This window comes from Prinia subflava, chromosome 16 (genome assembly GCF_021018805.1).
Source record: "Prinia subflava isolate CZ2003 ecotype Zambia chromosome 16, Cam_Psub_1.2, whole genome shotgun sequence".
NCBI classification, from domain to species: Eukaryota; Metazoa; Chordata; class Aves; order Passeriformes; family Cisticolidae; genus Prinia; species Prinia subflava.
This window is the reverse complement of record NC_086262.1, coordinates 15,959,328-15,969,051: the sequence shown is the minus strand read 5'-3', so window position 1 is coordinate 15,969,051 and position 9,724 is coordinate 15,959,328. Positions and strand designations below refer to the sequence as shown.

The window sequence follows — 9,724 nt, the reverse complement described above, 5'->3', positions numbered from 1 at the left end:
TGTTCCTGGATGTAAACCCAGAACTTCTCCAGGGGGGACCTTGTGGCTCTGCACAGCTCCTGACAGGAGGGGACAGCCGGGGGGATTTGGGATCTGCTCCAGGAACAGGGACAGGAGGAGAGGGAACGGCCTCAGGCTGGGCCAGGGGAGGCTCAGGGTGGACAGCAGCAGGAATTTCCCCATGGAAAGGGAGCTCAGGCCTTGGCACTGCCCAGGGAGGTTTGGAGTGCCCATCCCTGGAGTGTCCCAGGAAGGGCTGGAGGTGACACTCAGTGCTCTGGGCTGGGACAGGGTGGGGATGGGCACAGGCTGGACTCGCTGGGTTTCGGAGGTGTTTTTTAGCCTCAGCGATCCCGCAATTCCGCCGTTCATTCCCTCCGGAGCAGCGCGTTCCCCGCGGGTCGGGCCCGGCCCCGCCACGTCCCCTCAGCCCCGCCCGGGCCCGCAGGGGGCGCCCGCGCCCGGCCCGGCCCGGCCCTGCCCGGCCAAGATGGCGGCGGCGGTGCCGCTGCGCGTCTGCCACCAGGAGATCGTCAAGTTCGACCTGGAGATCAAGGCGGCCGTGCAGGTACCGCCGCCAGCCCCGGGACACCCCGGCACACCCCGGCACGGCCGCGGGGAGAGCCGGGCCGGGCCCGCGCTGACCGCGCCGTTGTGTTCCAGGACATCCGGGACTGCCCGGGGCCGCTCAGCGCCCTCACGGAGCTCAATGCCGCCGTGAAGGAGAAGTTCCGACACCTCCGCGGCCGCATCCAGGTGAGGGGAGGCTGCTGAGGGCGCCGGGCGCTGCCCCGGGCCCACCGGCCGTGCCTGAGGGGTCCCGGCTGTGCTTTGCGGGGTGCCGGCCCAGGGCTGCGGGATCCCGGCTGTGGGTTCCTGCCGGGGTTCGGGGCGATCCCGGCATCGGGTCTGGGGCTCCCGGCTGTGATTTGGTGAGTCGCAGCCCTGGATTGGGGGTTTATCGGGTCAATGTGCTCCGAATCCACTCCCCGGCCGGGGCTGGGCTGTGCGAGTTGCGGGCGGTCGGTGAGGTTGTGGTGTTTGTGCTCTCCGCAAAGGAGCTGGAGCAGATGGCGAAGGAGCAGGACAAGGAGTCGGAGAAACAAGCCTTGCTGCGGGAGGTGGAGAACCACAAGAAGCAAATGCTCAGGTGGGTCTGGCTCCCAGGTCCGCTATAAGCAGAGACTGGCTGGCTTTGGTTTGGAAATACAGACACTGACACGTGTCTTGCCCCAGACCGAGAGGTCAGGCACAGAAAGGGCACAGCCTCCTTCTGCCCTGACTCCCTAACTCTGGTCTGTCCCTTTGAGCACTCGAGCTCAAAGAAGGTGCCTTGGGAGTCTGACGTTTGACAGCTGGCACAGTTTTCTTCTTCCCTTGCTTCATAAATGCTACACTGAGGAGCGGAATGTCAGGACAGAATGTTGTGTGTAGGAATATAGAGAAAGTGAGGGGCTGAGGGAGCTGGGAAAGGGGCTCAGCCTGGAAAAGAGGAGCCTCACGAGAGACCTTGTGGCTCTGCACAACTCCTGACAGGAGGGAACGGCCTCAGGCTGGGCCAGGGGAGGCTCAGGGTGGACAGCAGCAGGAATTTCCCCATGGAAAGGGAGCTCAGGGATTGGAACTGCCCAGGGAGGTTTGGAGTGCCCATCCCTGGAGTGTCCAAGGAAGGGCTGGAGGTGGCACTCAGTGCTCTGGGCTGGGACAGGGTGGGGATGGGGCACAGCTTGGACTTGATGATCTTGGAAGTATTTTCCATCCCAAGTATTTACTGGATTCTGAGGGTCCTTGCATGTATCAGGGGTGCCCAGTACAGTGGTGGTTGCTTTGTGAAAATTGTCTGTGCTTGTGAGGAGTTCCCATCATGTTACAACACTCTGCTCTTGGGATTTCAGCAACCAGGCAGCCTGGAGAAAGGCAAATCTGGCCTGCAAAATCGCTATTGACAACTCTGAAAAAGATCAGCTGCTTCAGGGAAGAGACATCTTAAGACAAAGGTATTGGACTGTCCCACTGTACTGTGGGGTTTAAGCAGTGTCTCCTATATTCATTAATTTTAAATGGAAGTGACATCATATTTTTAAGTTATTTAATTATGTCGAGTCTGGCTTTTCTTTTATGAGTGCATTTCCCTTTTGTGGAGATTTGGGCTGTTAAGGATTGTGATGAATTCAGGTTTTCATGGCATTGGCATGTCTAAGCTGAAAAGGGGATAAATTAATCTTCATAGCTTTACATATTGTCTTCTATATTAATTGCAAATAGGTTCCAAACAAGAACTGGATCATTATCCAAGCAGTTTTCACATACAGAACTGGATGTGAGTGTGTGCAGGCTGTGCATTGAAAGCAACAGCTGGGATACTCAGGATAATAAAAATGGGTTTGTGTTGGTGCTCCCATAGCAGCTCATGGAGTTACACAGTCCTGGGTGAGCAAGGGGTGGAATACAGGCCCCTGTGAGAGTCTGGGCTGTTGTTTGGGCTCAGGACTTCCGTATTTTATGATTATTTTTATTGTTTAGTGAAAATAATCTGAGCTTCTCATGCATTGAAAACCAGTTGTGTCTTTTGTACAGGGCAGAGATGTTTAGTGCCAAGTACTGTTCTAACCTCCCTATCAGCAGCGTTTTCCCAGAATATCCAAAAAAATAATTTTACCCCTTCCTGCTTTGCTTTTCTCCCTTTTCAGGAAGACCACAAAGGAAAGTCTGGCAGAGAGTGCAAGCAACATCACGGAGAGTCTGATGGGCATCAGCAGGATGATGTCCCAGCAGGTGCAGCAGAGCGAGGAGACCGTGCAGACCTTAGGTACAGCTGCAATTTGGGCATGCGTGGGCTGATGGAAGCAGCTTTGGTCAGCTCTGTCAGCCTGGGGAGAGCAGGAGAATGTGCTGCAGTGATTTAAAGGAGTGGCCAGAGAACCCCTCTGACAGCTGGACATAAACAGGAAATGTCAGTGTGCTTTGTGTGGAGTTTCTGTGTCATGATCAGGGGAAGGAAAAGGGCTCAGGACGAGGTTTGGTTTCTTGTAAAAGCAACGTGAGCTCACGCAGTGCCCAGAGCATGTTTGGTGTTCCTGTGCCACTGTCCTGGCAGGGATTTGGAACAGCAGAGGAAACAAAAGCATGGATACAAGTCCCTGCAGAGAGGAAGGAGTGTCTGCTAGGCTGCTTCCAGCCAGGCTCCAGCTGGGATGGCTGAGACACTGAGATCAAGTGCCTTGAACCCGAGGTCACCTGCTCTGTCAGCAGTGCATCAGGCACTGTGAAACCAAGATTTCACCCAGTTCCTTGGCTTTGACTCCTAAAACAATAAATCAAATGACCTGTCAGAACTGGTGATTCATGGAGCATTTACAACTTGCTGCCTGGGCCTCTTCCTAGCTGTGCTTTTGGGCAGGAGGGAGCTTTAAAGACAAGGATAAATAACACCAGTTTGCCCTCCTTGCTTTCTGCCCCAGCTGAGGGTGGCAGCTGGGCACAGTTTGTTGCTGTAGGAGTTGCATGTTCCTTCTCCCATTAAAAGGACAGTTCGGCAGGCACTTTTTCACCCTGTTTCTGAATGAACAGCACTTGGAATTCATCAAGGGAAAAACTACCAAAGATCGTTTACAAAACCCAGCTGCAAATTCTGAGTTGGTGGTGGGAATTCCTGTGTCCTGAGCATTCCCTAGGATGCAGGGAATGTTTGAGACTGTGGAGCAGGGAAGCTCTGCTTTGTCATTAACTCTGGGAAAGAAGTTTTCTGTTTTCACTTGCATCAAAATGCCTCTTGGGATGGGATGGGACAAAGTGTTCTGCAAAATATTGCAGACCTATTTCTGCTCTGTTCTTGTGAAGCAGACAATGCTGGATTTGACCTTGCTGTGAGCAGCCAGGGCAGTGTAGGGTGATGCACTGTCCTCCAGGCTGTGCTTTCTGTAAAGCAGAAAAAAGGGGATTCCAGGGCTTTTGCTTTCATTTAGCAACTCGAAAGGAGCAAGGCTGAGAAGTTTGGGGCATGTGTTTGTTTTCTCACACACTTTTAATTGACCCTTCTCATTTTTATTAGGCAAAAAAAATTGCTATGTGTGTCAAAAATGACTGTCAAAAACTGAGCTGAATAATTCTGCAAGCCCATTTGAATCACACTGATTTACTGCTGGGGCTTGGGGGAACACTTTCAGTGGTGCAGTTAATATATTCAAATATTGCCCTGTCCTGCTGCTGGTGGTGATTCCTCTCTCTAGCACCATTCCTATTTCACTCTGCTTCCAGATTCGAACTAGATTCGACCTGCTAACCCAAAAATTCAAAATTCAGGAACTTCAGTAGGATCTTTAATCTTTTCAGTGCTCTTATTTCACTTTGCACTTTTCCCTCAGCACCCCTGAACTGTGAGATGTCTCACCCACAAGTCAGCCTGACCCAGAAGGATCCCTCAGGCACTGTCTGTGTTACCAAATGTCTCATCCTCACACACTTTATTGTGTATTTTTGAAGCACAACCTGCTGATTTAAATTTTTTTCTCTTCCTCTTTGATTTCAGCCAATTCTTCCCGAACCATCCTGGAGGCAAATGAGGAATTCAAGTCCATGTCTGGGACCATCCAGCTGGGGAGGAAGCTGATCACCAAGTACAACCGCCGCGAGCTGACCGACAAGCTGCTCATCTTCCTGGCCCTCGCCCTCTTCCTGGCCACTGTGCTCTACATCCTCAAAAAGAGACTCTTCCCCTTTTTGTAAAATCCCAGCAATCACTGAACTATTAAAGAAAAAAATAATCAGAGATGGTTGATAAGGGTGGGGCTTTTAAATGGAGTAATAAAGGGATATTGCAGTAGCAGGAGTTGGTGCTGTCCCCACGGAGGTTGTGAGCTGCCTCAGAAGAAATGGAAAGAAGAAATGCCAGCTTGCCTGTGGGTTTGGGGAATCCAGCACTCGAGGGACTGGGCACTCAAAGGTTCCACTCTGCACATTCAACCTCTCACTGATTTTTGCCTTGAAATGAAGATTTGTCCTTGGCTCGGGCTGGAAGCTGCTCTGACTCTGTGTGTAAGGTGCTGAGAGTAAGAGGAAAGATGGAAGAGAAAAACTCACACATTCCATTAATAAAATATTTATTGTATTCATGTCAACAGAGTTTTGTTTAAAAACAAAGTGTGATGGCTTGAAAGAGCCTTTCAGTGTAAAAATTCTGCTTTTTCTTTAGCAGCAGTGGTTGCTTATAGGTTGTTTTTCTGGAGCCAGACTGGACAGAGTGGATGTGGTTTTCCATATTGTTCATTCCTTGTGTTTCAGGGCAGTTCTTCCTCACAGCCTTTCCTGAGATACAGAGTTGCACCAAGAATGAAATAAATTGACAATGTGCTCATTTGGGGTTTGAATAAGAGAAATTACTCAGCTTCAAAAATCTAATTTTTGTAAATAAATCTACCTGCATAAACTGTCAATTTACAGTGAGACAGAGACAAAGGAATTAGGGAAAAAATAGCAAGGACTATTGGATTTTTTGAGAGAGGGGAGTAGTAAAAATTCCAGGATGCAACAGGTTGCTCTGCAGCACTTGGTACTTGAATCATTTCCTTCCACAGGCAGCCAGGAATCACCCAGGCTCCTGCTGGGCCACAGACCTGGCAGGAAATAATCAATGCAGACAGCAAGATAAATGTTATTTCTCTTTGGGGTGAGAAGGGTGACTTGGTGCAGCACCTCAAGAGCAGAGCAGGGCTGGTGGTGATTCCCCCCTGGCACAGCCAGCCCTGACAGTGCCCAGCTGGGGCTGCCTGGGTGGTGCTCAAATACCTCCAGACTCACCCTGCTTGCTCCTCAGTCTGCCTTGCTGCTCACACACTCAGCTCCTGCAGTGAAGGTAGGACAAATTTCTCATTTTTGGTGTGAGTGGGAGCAGCGTTTTGGGAAGAGGATGTGTTTGTGCCTGGCGTTTTTGTTGTCTGGTGCAGGGGATGTGGAAAGCTGTGCCTGGGCAGTTTTTCTGTGTCTGTAGAGGGTTTTATATTTCTCTCAGGGTGTTGTATCTCAGGGTCCCGCTGCTGTGTGCCCGAGGTTGTGTTGTGAAGGGTAAAAAATGATTCTGTGTTGGTTTTTTGGAAGGGAGTAGCATTTTCTCAGGTGTCTGCCTTGCCAAGTGCAGCAGAGCCATCAGGGATGGTGAGAAGGGAGCGGCCTCTGCATTTCTGGTCTTGGGCATGGCTTGGGTGCCAAGAGCCCTTCTGAGACCAGGGACTGCAGGGGTAGAAGATGTTTGGGAAGGAAGAAACAAACCTCTGGAGAAGTGTTGAGGGCTCATGTACAAGTGAAAGCAAACAGGAGCGCTCCTGTTCCTCCCCAAAAGGCAGCAGGTACCAGGGGCCCTCCCTACAGGTGGAGAGTGGGATTTACTGTCACAAACAGTTGCAGTAAAAGTATTTTTCCTTTGAACAACACTACTTTAAAACAAGGAGTAAGGAACCACTAGGAGCTTAAAAAGGGTTGAAATCTTGCTGTGGGGTTGTGGGGCTGAGACAGGAAGCTGGCAGCAATCAAGTAGCTGTGGGTTAATGAACTCCTGCTCATTAGCTGAGTGGTTTTCCATTGACTTTGTCCTGCAGGCAAAGGACATGAAGAGAATTGGAAATTTAACATACATTGTCAATGTGCTGAGAGAAACTGACTTGATTTGACTCAATTATTTTATTATTGGTTGTGGTGTTATCAAATACACAAATATTGCAAGATAACTCTGGGAAAACAAATTAAGAGGACAATACTATTTATTCCCTCCTCCCCTCCAAGAATCAAGGGGGAAATTAAGTTTGCATTTGAAGTTGTTGTTTTTGAAATGCTTTCCACATAAGTGACTTTACCAAAATGGAAAGGTGAATTCATAGCTTGGATGTTTCTAAAAATGTCTCTGCCAAATGTGCGTGGCTGCTATCACATGCCAAGTGGCCCAGAGCAAGCCGGGCAAGTCAGGCTGGAATCTCTGGGGGCTGAGAATATCCAGGGGACATGTGCATACTTGTCTGCAAATATGTGGGGCTCTCCTGTGGAAGAAGTGGGGGATGGAAATCAGCTTTAATATTGCTTTGCCGCCCTGTTTGTAATGGTGGGATCCTCACAGAGGAGAATCTGAAGCAATTTTTTCCCCAGATGTGGTGTCTTGGTGATTGTACATTGTACAAAGCCCTTGCTGTCCCTGGGGGAGTGCTTGTTGTGTTTCCTTCCCACAAAGGTGAGGATTGTTCTCCAAGCTGGCTGCAGTTGCTTTGTACCAAATCCACATCCAGGCTCTTAAATCATCCTGCTGCTATCGAAAGCTGATTGTGGACTTGTTCAGACTGAGGCCATTGAATAAACACAACTTCATTATTATCTGCTAGCTTATAGAAAATGGTCCAAGCTCTGTACCACAAGGGAATGACAGTCCCACTGAGCTGAGGTTTCGTTTTCTCACAGGAACTTGTGATGAGGACTCTGCCAGGTTCTTTGGGTGATGGATTGAGAGAGGTGGTTTCTCACTGTACCTGTGCCTTGATGTTTTGATCCTCTCTACATTAAGAGAGCTTCAGCCTGAGGAAGGGACTGGGATCTTTATTAATTTAATTGGGTTTAGACCCTGCTCCTTCATGTGTTCATTGAGATCTCCACTCGGGTTAGCACCTCCAGGTGTTGCCTTGGGCACTGCAATGCTGAGTGAAGCATGAGGCTCCTGCACCTTTGCAAAGCCACTAAAAATAATTATGCTGGAGTTGGCTGAGCTGGTCAGAGCCTGGTGCTGATGACCAGGCCGTTTACTCAGTGTGGGTCCTTGTGGCTCCCTTCTGGCTCTGAATATTTTGTGACTCTGAGCTGAGAAGCAAATCTGGTGAAGGTCATCCCGCCCTGCCTGGGCTCCGCAGTGCCCTGGGCAGCTGGGGGACAATGACCCCCACTCCCGGGGGTGCCCAGGCCGCTGTGACACCTTCCCACACCTCAGCCCGGCTTCCCCTTGTCCTTCCTTTCCTTTTTAACCTCTCAGCGTGGGGCTGATCAGATGCCATCCCTCCCGACCTTTGTCCCCAGCTGCGATCCCAGCGCCTCATCCCTCTTCCCGGGCAGGGCCGGGGCCGTGCCGGGCGCTGGGGCGGCTCTGCCCGCTCGGGGTGTCGGGGGCGGCATGAAAGGAAAATGCCACTCTCTGTCCCGATCCTGGCCCGCCGATAAAGCCGCGTGTGCCCCTCGGGGCCCGCGATAAGCGCAGGGGGCAGGCGGGGAGAGCGGCTCTGCGGGCATCAGCGCACACCCGGCCCCGCAGATAGAGCCGCGTATATATAGAAGCACATGAAAGCGTCTCGCTTTCTCCTTTTCAACAGCGCCACGGCGGAGTGTCACACCCAGGGGCGCTGGGGATGACCCCGCCGGGTCTGGGCTCGCTGTCCCCGCGGTTCCTCAGCTCGGTGGGCCCGAGGGGATGGAGCTGTGAGAGCCGAGAGCAGCCCTGCACGGCGATGCTCTGCCCCTGATAACGCCTCAAAGAGCGGCCACGGCCCTTTATCTCCAAAATGGACAGCGGGACAAAACTTTCCTGCTCGGGTTATTGGCTTTTCATAGGTGTCACCCAGGCACTGAGCTGTTTTTGCCGCTGCTGATGGGCGATAACTCTGTCAGAGGCATCTGGGTGCTGACATTATGGCCAGCCAGCCCGAAAGGAAGATAAGATTTTTCTATATTGAGTAAGTCTATTGATCCGGTCGGCCTCCTGTGCTGTGTGTGATGATGACTTGATGTTTCCAAGAGAAACAAGCCTCCCCTTGCTCAGTGTATTCATAGAAAAATAGTGTATATATATATATATATTTTTTTTAATGGTAACTCGCCATTTCAAATATAATCAAACCTTCCCCTGTTCTGCATGTTGATACATATATAACACACAATATATATAAATCAATGCAATGTATTTTGGATTAAATAATGAAGGATTCCTTTCTCAGCTATGTTCTTAAAAGATGCTGCTTTTGCTGCTTCTCATTTGGATATTCCTAGCAGCATTTGCAATTTCTTCATCATATAATTCCCGTTTGCTTAAATGTCAGAGAAGATGTTTGAAAGCAGCTACAGCAAAAATGAAAATAGTTTAGTGTCAGTGGCTTTCACTGACTGGCTTGTGCCAGTAACCTGCTTATTCAAAACCAACCAATAAGAAATAATTTTTTTTTAAACTGAGGAAAAAGAAAATCAAAGCAACCATTCTCTTTATCTGCAGATTGGTTTAAAATAGTTTTGTCTTTGGTAATTGCAGCCTTTGACCCAAATTTTTCTTCCTGATCTTTCACAGACTTAATGATAAATAACTTTGTAAGCAATAAATAAAATAATGTTCATGCTGAGAGACAGCAAGAGGGAATTTACATTCTCATTTCTGAAAGTTATTTCATTTTTGTGAAGATGCGGGTTTATATTTAGGTTTTGCAGATCTCAACAAGAGCTTCCTGCTCTTATCACCTTGTCAAAAAAAAAGGTGTCTGTCAGGGGATTCCAGAAAAGATAGCGAGGAAATGCCAGTGGAGAAAGCCTCACTCCTGCAACAACAAACAGTGAATATGGAAGGAGAAAAACCTTTTATGTTCAGTGCTGAACCGCAGATGAAAACTCTGCCCGTGCAAGAGGGGAATGGCAGCAGAGCTATTTTGTGGATTAAAGCCAGGAGAGAGCAGCAGCTCTGTGCCCTCACCCGGGGCACTGGGTCCGGTGATTTTGTCGC

At 49.8% G+C, this 9,724-nt stretch overlaps 1 protein-coding gene across 2 annotated transcripts; it reads left to right on the top strand.

The window, feature by feature from the left end:
- Positions 1 to 411: 411 nt before the first annotated feature.
- BNIP1 (BCL2 interacting protein 1) lies at positions 412 to 5,117 on the top strand. 2 transcript variants are annotated; one of them, XM_063413720.1, is made up of 6 exons: positions 412 to 568; positions 664 to 756; positions 1,062 to 1,150; positions 1,896 to 1,997; positions 2,691 to 2,809; positions 4,529 to 5,117. In XM_063413720.1, exons 1-6 carry the CDS (start codon positions 491 to 493, stop codon positions 4,723 to 4,725), a joined length of 678 nt encoding a protein of 225 aa, XP_063269790.1. In that variant the 5' UTR covers positions 412 to 490; the 3' UTR covers positions 4,726 to 5,117. The 2 variants fall into 2 exon arrangements, with proteins under 2 accessions (XP_063269790.1, XP_063269789.1); XM_063413719.1 differs by having other exon boundaries at positions 1,059 to 1,150.
- Positions 5,118 to 9,724: the final 4,607 nt, after the last annotated feature.